This window comes from Erythrolamprus reginae, chromosome 8 (genome assembly GCF_031021105.1).
Source record: "Erythrolamprus reginae isolate rEryReg1 chromosome 8, rEryReg1.hap1, whole genome shotgun sequence".
NCBI lineage: Eukaryota > Metazoa > Chordata > Lepidosauria > Squamata > Dipsadidae > Erythrolamprus > Erythrolamprus reginae.
Window position 1 is genome coordinate 48374069 of NC_091957.1, and position 13608 is coordinate 48387676.

General features: G+C 44.0%; 1 protein-coding gene across 5 annotated transcripts in view; it reads right to left on the reverse strand.

Moving 5' to 3' along the window:
- The window catches only part of DIAPH2 (diaphanous related formin 2), a 372666-nt gene that overhangs the window by 233551 nt on the left and 125507 nt on the right, over window positions 1-13608 (reverse strand). For all 5 annotated transcript variants that reach the window (XM_070759878.1, XM_070759879.1, XM_070759876.1 and 2 more), the window contains 2 exons: window positions 9386-9709; window positions 4614-4728 (listed from right to left, as the gene is read on the reverse strand). In XM_070759878.1, coding sequence (XP_070615979.1) covers window positions 4614-4728; window positions 9386-9709 — 439 coding nt within the window. The remainder of the gene's footprint in view (window positions 1-4613; window positions 4729-9385; window positions 9710-13608) is intronic.

The window sequence follows — 13608 nt, forward strand, 5'->3', positions numbered from 1 at the left end:
TGCTGCATCCTCCGATGCCGCCCACCGAGGAGATCCCTTCGTCCGGGGGCGGAAGCAGCCTCAGAGGCTGCAATGCAGCCCCGAAAAGGACTGGCTCTTGGTCCCTTGAACCCACCACCACCGCCTCCGTTCGGGCGAAGGGATCTCCATAGTGGGCGGCGGCGGAGGCAGCTTCAAGAGACCAACAGCCGGTCCTCGTTGAGCTGAGCTTCCATTGGCTTCCTTCGAGGCAAAGCTCATCTGCCGCCTCGAAGGAAGCCAAAGGAAGTTCAGTTCAACGAGGACCGGCTGTTGGTCCCTTGAAACTGCCGCCGCCCACTGCGGAGATCCCTTCGCCCGAACGGTGGAGGCGGCGGCGGGTTCAAGGGACCAACAGCCGGTCCTTTTCGGGGCTGCCTTGCTGCATCCTCCGATGCCGCCCACCGAGGAGATCCCTTCGTCCGGGGGCGGAAGCAGCCTCAGAGGCTGCAATGCAGCCCCGAAAAGGACTGGCTCTTGGTCCCTTGAACCCACCACCACCGCCTCCGTTCGGGCGAAGGGATCTCCATAGTGGGCGGCGGCGGAGGCAGCTTCAAGGGACCAACAGCCGGTCCTCGTTGAGCTGAGCTTCCATTGGCTTCCTTCGAGGCAAAGCTCATCTGCCGCCTCGAAGGAAGCCAAAGGAAGTTCAGTTCAACGAGGACCGGCTGTTGGTCCCTTGAAGCTGCCGCCGCCCACTGCGGAGATCCCTTCGCCCGAACGGAGGCGGCGGTGGTGGGTTCAAGGGACCAAGTGCCGGTCCTTTTCGGGGCTGCATTGCAGCCTCTGAGGCCGCTTCTGCCTCCGGACGAAGGGATCTCCTCGGTGGGCGGCATCGGAGGATGCAGCAACGCAGCCCCGAAAAGGACCGGCTGTTGGTCCCTTGAACCCACCGCCGCCTCCTCCGTTCGGGCGAAGGGATCTCCGCAGTGGGCGGCGGCAGCTTCAAGGGACCAACAGCCGGTCCTCGTTGAACTGAACTTCCTTTGGCTTCGAGGCGGCAGATGAGCTTTGCAGCTTTGCCTCGAAGGAAGTCAAAGGAAGCTCAGCTCGGGGGTGGGCCTGAAGCCGGCGCCGCCGCCTACTCTGCCCCACGCTTCGGCCACGCCGGGGCCAAGTAAGCTGAGGCTAGGCCCGTCGCCCCGGCTCCAAGCGCGGGGCCTGGGCGGCGGGCAAGCATTGGGAGGGCCTCGCCATCGCCTGGCTGGAGAAGAGCTCCCCTCCCCGCGATCCGGGACGGCATGGCCGTCATCAAGTTAGTGCCCGGGGGTCCTGATGGCTTGCTTATGGCCCCCTCCAGCCACTTTTGCAGGGCTTCCAGGCTACCCGCGGGGCGGCGAAGAAGCAAAAAAGCGGCACTGGAGGGATCAAGACGGTTTGCAGCTGAGCGTCTGGAGGAGGAGGAGGAGGAGGAAAGCGGGCCTGCAATTGGCCAATTTCTTTCTCGCTTTCCTCCCTGCCCCCTGGCTTTCTTCCTCTTCCTTGCTGCCGCCAGACGCTCAGCAGCAGAGTGGAGGGGAGTATCGGAGCTTATCGTAAAATCTCGTAGGCTACCGCGGGCCGGGTAAATGGCCTCAGCGGGCCGCATCCGGCCCGCGGGCCGTAGTTTGGGGACCTCTGCTCTAACTGGTGGGAATTTGAGGGTGGAGCAAACTTGGGCCAATCGAAGTCACCAAAAACTGTCCCAATTGACTTGCTCTCTGTATTTATTTTGAGGTCCAAAATTCAGCCATGCAAACATAATGACCATATGTAATGCGTCCTCCATGAGCTACAGTCACTGCCATTGGCTTCTAGGTACAATTCATGGTGCTGATGGTCACCCATAAAGCCCTTCAACAGATACTTGTTTCCTATGGCTTGTGCCCACCCAAAATCTTCAGGAAGAGTGGGGGCTCCAAATTCCCCCCATTGAATCTTGTTAGGGATGGAGGGGATATGCCTGTTCTATCTTCTGGAACAACATCCTCTTCAGAGAAGATGCCCAGCTTCACAGGGTTCCAAAATGTTCTTGAGATGTAGCTATGATCTGCAGTATTTGCCTGTTATTTGAGTAACAATAACAATAGAGTCAGAAGGGACCTTGGAGGTCTTCTAGTCAACTCCACTGCCTAGGCAGGAAACCCTACCCTACTTCAGAAAGATGGTTATCCAACATCTTCTTAAAAACTTCCAGTTTGGGAGCATTCACAACTTCTGGAGGCAAGTTGTTCCACTGATTAATTGTTCTGACTGTCATGAAATTTCTCCTTAGTTTTAAGTTGTTTCTCTCCTTGTTCAGCTTCCATCCATTGCTTCTTGTTCTACCCTCAGGTGCTTTGGAGAATAGATTGACTCCTTCTTCTTTGTAGCAACCTCTGCGATATTGAAACACTGCTATCATGTCTCCTCTGGTTCTTCTTTTCATTAAACTAGCCGTGCCCAGTTCTTCATATGTTTTAGCCTCCAGTCCCCTAATCATCTTTGTTGCTCTTCTTTAGAGTCTCAACATCCTTTTTGCATCGTGGCAACCAAAACTGAATGCAGTATTCCATTCACAATAGTTTTTCTTTGCTTTATGGTTACGGGTTGTTGCTTTTTTTAAATCTAGGACATTAGACTGAGTGGTAAATATTTTTTATCTTAAATTTATCACAAATTTGATGCTGGATATTGTAAGCCTCTCAGAGTCTTTTTGGGCTGGGATAGCTATAACAAATCATCACCATTGACCAAACAAATGGCTCAGCCTAAAGCAGTTCCATATACTACTTTCCAGACAAGAGTTTTTAACTGAACATACCCAGAAAAATTACATTGCAACTAACCTAATAGCAACATCCAGTATTTTGCTTTAGGGCAAGAAAGAAAATTCAAGGTGCCTACTATTATGCTGTGCTATACACACACACACACACAAAAATATATCTTGTTTCTAAAGGCTACAATAAGTGTATATATGTACTTCATATTTTCAGGTAGTCGGTAAGGTTTTAAATTCGGTATTTTCTATAACTTTACATCAAGGAAACATAAACTGAGTTAACCAAGGAAAAAAATTAATGTTTTCCATTCAAGAGTGAGGCTGGAGAAAAAGCTTCATCCCATTAGCTAATATAAAACTGTCCAGTGTTTCATTCTGCTTTGAGATAATGTAACATGTCCTTTATTCTTTATGTCTTAGGAAGAAAACTTTTTACTCCATAGCCTTCCTCCGTTTAAAGCAGGGTGGATTTGATATAAATCATGATTTAAATCACTAATAAAAAAGGCTTGATTTAAATCAACTCAACTTAAATATAATTTTTAAAGAGTAAATATCATTTTTATCCCACAGCGGCTTCTCCTCTGACCTGCTGTTGACTCACCAACACTCACCCTTCATGGCATCGGACCAGAATATCTCCGGGACCGCCTTCTGCCGCACAAATCCCAGCGACCGATTAGGTCCCACAGAGTTGGCCTTCTCCAGGTCCCATCGACTAAACAATGTCGTCTGGTGGGTCCCAGGGGAAGAGCCTTCTCTGTAGCGGCCCCGGCCCTCTGGAATCAACTCCCCCCGGAGATTAGAACGGCCCCCACCCTCCTTGTCTTTCGCAAGTTACTCAAGACCCACCTATATCGCCAGGCATGGGGGAATTAAGACATCCCCCCCAGGCATTCTTATATTTTATGTTTGTGTGTATGTCTGCTTTAATAATGGGGTTTTTTTAAAGTTTTTTAAATTTATTGGATTTGTTATGAATTGTTTCATTGTATGCTGTGAGCCGCCCCAAGTCTATGGAGAGGGGCGGCATACAAATCTAATTAATAAATAAATTAGATTAGATATTAGATTAGATTAAATTAAATAATAAAATAAAATAATAAAATGAAATGAAATGAAATGAAATAAAATAATAAAATGAAATGAAATGAAATGAAATAAAATTAAATTAAAATAAATGAAATGAAATGAAATGAAATAAAATAAAAATAATGAAATGAAATGAAATGAAATAAAATAAAATTAAAATAAATAATGAAATGAAATAAAATAAAATAAAATAAAAATAATGAAATGAAATGAAATGAAATGAAATAAAATTAAATTAAAATAAATGAAATGAAATTAAATTAAATTAAATTAAATTAAATGAAATAAAATAAACAAACAGTCCCATTCACTTTAATGGGATGGCTGGTGATGCATCAGTGACACAACAAGGTCAGGGATGTGGCAGGCAGCAGGTGAGTGGATGCCCACCAGTGAAGGACTGCCGTCTTCGGTGCTATGGTGCATCCTCCGAGGCCATCAATTTAGAAAATCTGATTATAAAATAATCATTTTTATCCACCCTGGTTTAAATCAATTTGATGGGTTTTTTTAAAGCCTATGATACCAAAACCATCAAAACGACTCAAGTTTTCTCTTATTTCAACTGCCTCCTTCCCAGCTCATAAACAGTATGAGCTGGGAAATATCATCTCCTTTTTTGCCTTCCGTGTTACCCTCCTACATCTAAAATGTAGATTTCACAGTTGTATTAGTATATGTTTTGGCACTGCTCTCTAAGGCATTACAAATACAAATAATTAGTATCAATGCATTATGACCAGAAAAGAGAAATAATTACCCTTCATCTGCGTGGCAAAAGTGAGCGCCAGTTTGGCAAACAGATCTGGATTTTCAAATTTGTCATCCTTAACTTTGACCCAGAAACATTGTTCTTGTATTTCATGTGGTTCAACCTGCAATGAAAATGAACCTAATTAAGGACTTCCAATTTAAATCACTTAACCCTCCCACAAATCAGGACAGTGGCAGATCATTACATCTGTACATCCTGCAACCAAAGCAAATTATTCGGAGACCGGAGTTTCCAATCCTCTCCATCAAACGAGAAACAAGGCATTTTTTAAGGAACAAAAAGCATTTATTTTTTTCAAAAAATGATAGCAAAAACTGCTTCAATAAAAGTAGGATAGCATCTTATGTTGGTGCACCCACAACAGCTTACCTGATTTCTAACTGTCTCACTAACCTTTAACCAGAGAAAATGGTATTTTCAGGGGGAGGCCTTACGCGGAGCCGGGGTGGCGCAGCAGGTAGAGTGCTGTACTGCAGGCCACTGAAGCTGACTGTAGCTCTATAGGTCAGCAGTTCAAATCTCATCACCGGCTCAAGGTTGACTCAGCCTTCCACCCTTCCGAGGTGGGTCAAATGAGGACCCAGATTGTGGGGGCAATATGCTGGCTCTGTTAAAAAGTGCTATTGCTAACTTGTTGTAAGCTGCCCTGAGTCTAAGGAGAAGGGCGGCATAAAAATCCAATAAATAAAATAAATAAATAAAATTTCAGGGGAGGATTTATTTTCAGGGGAGGTCTTATTTTCGGGGAAAACATAGTAAAACCCTGTTTTACTTTTCATAGTTTCATAGTACACAGTCCAAAGTCCCTTTTTGAAGGTGACAAGAAGTCCAGAAATGTGAAGTAAAAGTAAAATAAGTAAACATTCCTTCCTGTTCACGTCTAAAAATGTAATCCATTGGAATTATGTTACTATATTGGACATTATGAATCCCAGCGACCGATTAGGTCCCACAGAGTGGGCCTTCTCCGGGTCCCGTCAACTAAACAATGTTGGTTGGCGGGCCCCAGGGGAAGAGCCTTCTCTGTGGCGGCCCCGACCCTCTGGAACCAACCCCCCCCCCCCCGGAGATTAGAACTGCCCCTACTCTCCTTGCCTTTCGTAAGCTCCTTAAGACCCACCTTTGTCGTCAGGCATGGGGGAACTGAGACATCTCCCCCGGGCATATACAATTTATAAATGGTATGTCTGTATGTATGTTTGTTTAGAAAATGGGGTTTTTAAAATATTTTTAAACTGTAATTTAGATTTGTTGTAAATTGTTTCGCTTTATTGTGAGCCGCCCCGAGTCTGCGGAGAGGGGCGGCATACAAATCTAAATAATAAATAAATAATAAATAAATTACATGGTGAAAATGAAGATCTATCCAAACATACTTTCCAGCTCATGTCCAATAGGATAATTATTAAGTAGTGTTTATAGAACTGGGCAGCAAATGTGGCATACTGTTTATTGTGTTGTGCTGTGCATTCATAATAAATATACACCTTAGAATGGGATAATCTTCAGGTGTTCCTGTCCTCCACTTACATAACATTGTGTACATATTATAAGCTTCCTACTGCTCATCTACCACAGCAGAATACACAATAATAAGCGGCTGTATAGATGCAACTTAAGTCATCCAAGCAGAACGCAGAAAAGTAAATTATTAATAAAAATCCAGAGCCCCCATCTCCCCCAAAAAAGAATAACCCCAGATGCCTTGCAATATCTACTTTATTCTTGGATTTTATTCTGCGTATACATGTTACATCTGCAAAATGTATTACGGTACCCCCCACTTTCACCCCACGGAGAAATCAAGATTATTAAAACCAAAATTACATCTCCTGCCCCAACAGACCACTTTAGTCTGCCTGAAACATTTTTCTATTAAATATATTATAAACTAGTTTATGACCACATTGGTTTATGATGAGGGTTTTTTTTTAAAAAAAAAAAATGTTATTGAATCTGCTACCTTTCACACCAGAGGGAAAATGGTAGATTATATTTATAGAGAGATATAAAACGGAGACCATGTCTGTCACAACTCTAAATAAGAGCTTCAGTATCTCTTGGGAATTTCCCCAACCACCGATAAAGATTAAGGTTTAATATATTAACAGTTCGTGGGGAAACAATTAGCGGCTTTTGCATATTAGAAATGAATTCATGGGCTTGAAGGCATTACAGATTGTCCTCAAGTTACAATGCTGATTGTGACCAGGATTGCCGTCATTAAGTGATGAAATAATTTAAGCAGGATGCTGTATGTGTTGTTCAGTGACAGCAATCCAGATAGTCCTCTTTGTCATTGTAATCACAAAACATGTGGGTTGTTTACCATAAAACAGGAAAAGTCCCAGGGTTTCTAGACTCAATTCAAAGTGTTGGTTATGACCTATAAACACTACATGGCATGGGACCAGAATACCTCCGAGACCACCTCCTGCTGCATGAATCCCAGCGATCGGTCAGGTTACGTCAACTAGACAATGTTGTTTGGCAGGACCTGGGGGAAGAGCCTTCTCTGTGGTGACCCCGACCCTCTGGAATCAGTTCCCCCCAGAGATTCGCACTGCCCCCGCCCTCCTCGCCTTCCGTAAGAGTCTGAAGACTCCTTTATGCAGCCAGGCTTGGGGCCATTAGATTCATGCCCCCTGGCCAATTAATGTGTTGAAAGAATGTTGTGTGTATGGAATGATTGGGGGTTTTTTTAATGTTTTTTTTGGAATTTTAGATTTTTAATTAATTAATTGGATTCAAGAAATTGTATATTGTTTATTATATGTTGTGAGCCATCCCGACTCCTTGCAGAGGGGCGGCATATAAATCCAATTAATAAATAGATAGGGGTGCTGCAGAGATATGTGGAACCAGCTCCCCCCCAGAGATGAGAATTGCCCCCACCCTCCTCGCCTTTCGTAAGCTCCTTAAAACCCACCTTTGTCATCAGGCATGGGGGAATTGAGATATTCCTTTCGCCTTAGGCCTATACAATTTATGCATGGTATGCTTGTGTGTATGTTTGGGTTTTTTTAATAAGGGGTTTTAGTAATTTTAAATATTAGATTTGTTATATGCTGTTTTTTATTATTGTTGTTATCCGCCCCGAGTCTACGGAGAGGGGCGGCATACAAATCTAGAAAGAAAGAAAGAAGGAAAGAAAGAAAGAAAGAAAGAAAGAAGGAAGGAAGGAAAGAAAGAAAGAAAGGAAAGAAGGGAGGGAGGGAGGGAAGGAGGAAGGAAGGAAGGAAGGAAGGAGGGAGGGAGGGAGGAAAGAAGGAAAGGAGGGAGGGAAGGAGAGGGAGGGAGGGAGGAAGAAAGAAAGGAAAGAAGGGAGGGAGGGAGGGAAGGAGAGGGAGGAAGGAAGGAAGGGAGGGAGGAGAGGGAGGGAGGAAGGAAGAAAGAAAGGAAAGAAGGAAGGAAGGAAGGAAGGAAAGGAGGGAGGGAGGGAAGGAAGGAGAGGGAGGGAGGAAGGAAGGAAGAAAGGAAGAAAGAAAGGAAAGAAGGAAGGAAGGAAGGAAAGGAGGGAGGGAGGGAGGGAAGGAAGGAGAGGGAGGGAGGGAGGAAGGAAGAAAGGAAGGAAGAAAGAAGGAAGGAAGAAAGGAAGAAAAGAAAGAAAGAAAGAAAGAAAGAAAGAAAGAAAGGAAGAAAGAAAGAAAGAAAGAAAGAAAGAAAGAAAGAAAGAAAGAAAGAAAGAAAGAAAGAAAGAAAGAAAGAAAAAAAATGGACGAGATCTTACAAGGCTCAACACAGGCCACATGAAAGTATAGAGAAGCCAGGACAGGAGGGAAAATAGTGTCTACATGTTCATGGGCGCAAGTGCAGAAGAGTGTGGAAAGAAGATGCTTTCTTGTGTGCAGGCATAGCATGGCACGTTAGCACTTTAGACCTATGTACTGTTTCACAGTGCTTTACAGCCCTCTCTAAGCGGTTTACAGAGAGTCAGCACATTTCCCCCAACAATCTGAGCCCTGATTTTACCGACCTTGGAAGGATGTATTATGTCTGATATATATTATAAGACATAATACAGAACGCAGCCGTGAGACCCATCGTGGGGCTTCCAAGATTCGCCCATGTTTCTTCAACACTCCGTGGCTTGCATTGGCTGCCGATCAGTTTCCGGTCACAATTCAAAGTGTTGGTCATGACCTTTAAAGCCCTACATGGCATGGGACCAGATTACCTCCGGAACCACCTGCTACCACACGAATCCCAGTGACCGATAAGGTCCCACAGAGTTGGCCTTCTCCGGGTCCCGTCGACTAAACAATGTCGTTTGGCGGGGCCCAGGGGAAGAGCCTTCTCTGTGGTGGCCCCAGTCCTCTGGAACCAACTCCCCCCCGGAGATTAGCACTGCCCCCACCCTCCCTGTCTTTCGTAAACTACTCAAGACTCATTTATACCGCCAGGCATGGGGGAGTTAAGATATTCCTTCCCCCTAGGCCATTACAAGTTAAGCATGTTATGTTTGTGTGTATGTTCGGTTTTATTATAAGGGTTTTTAGTTGTTTTTATTATTGGATTGTTACATGTTGTTTTTATCATTGTTGTTAGCCGCCCCGAGTCTACGGAGAGGGGCGGCATACAAAGCCAATAAATTATTATTATTATTATTATTATTATTATTATTATTATTATTATTATTGTATCAATTTTATTATGCAAGCCGCCCTGAGTCCCCTGGAGAAGGAGAGCCTAAAAATCCAAATATATAAATAAATACATTAGAAAAACAGAGTTAGAACATTCAGGAGGTTTGATACCTTGGCCCAGTTGATTCTCTTCATAGTGACATCTGGGTTGTATTTTTTCTTTGGCTTCATCCCAAAAGGCAGCACTGGTGCGGTTACTACAGGTATCCCTCCAAAAGGCGGAGGTGGTGGCATTGGGGGACCACCAAATGGAGGAGGAGGAGGAGGAGGTGGCGGTGCCCCAAACCCTCCAGGTAAAGGAGGGGGTGGAGGGGGTGGAGCTCCGGGTAGTGGAGGAGGAGGAGGGGGGGCAACTGGAACCATACCCCCTGGCAATGGAGGAGGCGGTGGGGGTGGAGGAGGAGGAGGAGCCCCACCACTTGAAGATGCAGGACCCTGCAAGATACAGGAAGATAAAAACCATGTCAACCACACACTATTAAATGTAGAAACATAGAAACATAGAAGACTCATGGCAGAAAAAGACCACATGGTCCATCTAGCCTGCCCTTATACTATTTCCTGTATTTTATCTTAGGATGGATATATGTTTATCCCAGGCATGTTTAAAATCAGTTACTGTGGATTTACCAACCACGTCTGCTGGACGTTTGTTCCAAGGATCTACTACTCTTTCAGTAAAAGTGTTACCTCTACTTAAGAACTTAGTTCGTTCCGTGACTAGGTTCTTAAGCAGAGAAGTTTGTACGGAGAAGCAATTTTTCCCATAGGAATCAATGCAAAAGCAAATAATGCGTGCAAACCCATTAGGAAAGAAATAAAAGCTCGGAATTTGGGTGGGAGGAGGAGGAGGAAGAAGAGGAGGAGGAGGAGGAGGACAGTCACTGCTGAAGGAAGAAGGGGAGGGGAATAAAAAAAAATCCGAAACTTTAAGGCTTAAAAAAATAAAAAGAGGGACTTTGAGGCAGCGAGGAGGAGCAAGTGCCTGCCATACACCCGGCACGACGCTGCCTCCCATACACTGCGCCAGAGAGAGAAACCCAGGGAGAATGGCAGGAAACTGGCCGGGCCTTCGTGCTGCTCTCAAATTTCCTGGGAAAGACTTCCGGGCTCGGATTCTTAAGTAGAAAATGGTTCTTAAGAAGAGGCAAAAAAATCTTGAACACCGGGTTCTTATCTAGAAAAGTTCGTTAAGTAGAGGCGTTCTTAGGTAGAGGTACCAGTGTACATCAATCAATTGGCTTTAAATGGCAATCAGATAATTTTCTCATCCTGAGATGTCTTTTCTTTGAGCTCAGTTGTTTTCTTGCAGATGTTTCATTAACCATACAAGGCAGGAGGTGGGCTTCACCTATTATAACAACCAGTTCATCCAGCACTGGAAATATAAGCATGCATATATGCATGTATGTGGGCAGTGAAGGCCTTCAAAAAAAATTTACTATCACACTGTGGGCGTGGCTTATTGTGTGGGCGTGGCTTGATGGTCATATGACTGGGCAGGAGTGACTTGCTGGCCATGTGACCAGGTAGGAGTGGCTTGACAATCATGTGACTGAGGGTGGTTTAAAGGTCATCTGACTGAGTGGGAGTGGCTTACCGACCAAGATAAGTTTTCAAATAGTTGCTTGGACTCTTTTTCAGTGGATTGAGTCACATTATTTCAATAGCCACAAAAAGGACAAATGATAGGCAGCATTATTTGTTGAGGAGCACAGCCACATTTTAAGGTTTTGTACTGAACCCACAAGGTTCAGTATGATAACAGATTAGGCAAGTAGCTCCGTTTTCTTTCATTGCTATACAATGATGTAAATGATTAAAGCTTTTATGGATAAAAACATACTATTTAATTAATACTATTTAATTATTTCCTATTTTAAAAGTAATTAAGGATCATACTAAGGTACTAGAGAAGGAAGGACAATTTTAAAAAAACTATTACGTAAATAGTACGTAAACTTACTACCTGCACTGTGTGCCCCCTGCCCCCGTAAGGGGCAGTAGCCATTACTGCATATGGTGTCACAAAACATGACAATTGGCTCATGCCCGCTGCCCGCACATGCATGCAACGTCAAACCACACGGCAATTGGCTCACGTGCGCCATCCACAAATCGCACCTACCAGTTCGCCAGAATCGGCTGAATTCCATCAGTGAAATTAGGTGACATCATGAAATTAGGAAATGTTTGTAAGAAAACAGGCAAGGCTGAGAGAGCACCAAGAACCCCTCATAATCAATGATGGCAAACCTTTTTTTCCTCAGGTGCCGAAAGAGTGTGGGCGTGCGCTATTGTACATGCGCGAGTGCCTACATCCATAATTCAATGCCTGGGGAGGGCGAAAACAGCTTCCCCCGCCCCCTGGCGGCCCTCTAGAGGCCAAAAATGGCCTTTTCCCCAACTTCTGGTGGATCCAGTAGACGTTTTTCGCCCTCCCCAGGCTCCTAAGTCTTCCCTGGAGCCGGGGGAGGGTAAAAACGCCCTCCCCAACCCCCTGGAGGCTCTCTGGAAGCCAAAAACGCCCACCCAGAGCCTCTGTGCAAGCCAAAAATCAGCTGGCCGGCACACACATGCACGTTGGTGCTGAGCTAGGGCAACGGCTCGCGGGCCAACAGATATGGCTCCATGTGCCACCTGTGGCACCCGTGCCATAGGTTCGCCATCCCTGCTTTATAGAATAGAATATAATTTTTATTGGCCAAGTGTGATTGGACACACAAGGAATTTGTCTTGGTGCATATGCTCTCAACGTACATAAAATAAAATATACATTTGTCAAGAATCATGTGGTACAACACTTAATGATTGTCATAGGGGTCAAATAAGCAATGAAGCAATATTAATAAAAATCTTAGGATATAAGCAACAAGTTACAGTCATACAGTCAACATGGGAGGAAATGGGTGAAAGGAATGATGAGAAAAACTAGTAGAATAGAAGTGCAGATTTAGTAGAAAGTCTGACAGTGTTGAGGGAATTATTTGTTTAGCAGAGTGATGGCGTTCGGGGAAAAACTGTTCTTGTGTCTAGTTGTCTTGGTGTGCAGTGCTCTGTAGCGACGTTTTGAGGGTAGGAGTTGAAACAATTTGTGTCCAGGATGTGAGGGGTCAGTAAATATTTTACCCGCCCTCTTTTTGACTCGTGCAGTATACAGGTCCTCAATGGAAGGCAGATTGGCAGCAATATCAACCCTGAGCTAGAAATAGTCTCTTTCGCAGGTCTCCTCATTCAAAATATCTCCCGGCCCTTTTGCAAGTTCACCCAATTATGTTCTCTTACATTTCATTCAAGTGTTTCACATATGATGAAATCCATAATAAATGAGAATACGATCCGGTGTGTGTGTGTGTGTGTGTGTGTTGGAATCATTTTAAAATCAGTTCAGTGATTTAACAGATATTTTTAGCACTTCATTACAGCACGAAGCAGCAAGTGCCACGTGTAACTTTTGTAAGAGTTCCTCCACGTTAGAACAGATCAAGAGAATTAATGAGGTGACATTTGAAAACAAGGGAAAAGGTCCATTAAAAAAAAAAGCCCTACATTCTTGAGAGGTTTTTAAGGATATTTTTAATCTATGCGGTGTTCATAGAAGTGTTAGAAAAGAAGCCAACGGGCTGAAATTGAATTATCATCCTACGTCTTCCCGTATTTAAATATCCACTACCTCTGAAAATCATTTTATTTTTTAAAAATTACTTTAACCTTACAAGCAGGAGAATTAGAATGAAGATCCTACTCTTAATAATAGCTCTGGTTCTTAATAATCGTCATTTCTACTAGCACGGTTACATGAGGGAAATTTGTAAACTAAACCAACGTAAGTAGGGAAAGCAAGTAGGATGCTTGGCTGCATAGCTAGAGGTATAGCAAGCAGGAAGAGGGAGATTATGATCCCGCTATATAGAGTGCTGGTGAGACCACATTTGGAATAATACTGTGTTCAGTTCTGGAGACCTCACCTACAAAAAGATATTGACAAAATTGAACGGGTCCAAAGACGGGCTACAAGAATGGTGGAAGGTCTTAAGCATAAAACGTATCAGGAAAGACTTAATGAACTCAATCTGTATAGTCTGGAGGACAGAAGGAAAAGGGGGGACATGATCGAAACATTTAAATGTATTAAAGGGTTAAATAAGGTCCAGGAGGGAAGTGTTTTTAATAGGAAAGTGAACCCAAGAACAAGGGGACACAATCTGAAGTTAGTTGGGGGAAAGATCAAAAGCAACATGAGAAAATATTATTTTACTGAAAGAGTAGTAGATCCTTGGAACAAACTTCCAGCAGACGTGATAGATAAATCCACAGTAACTGAATTTAAACAT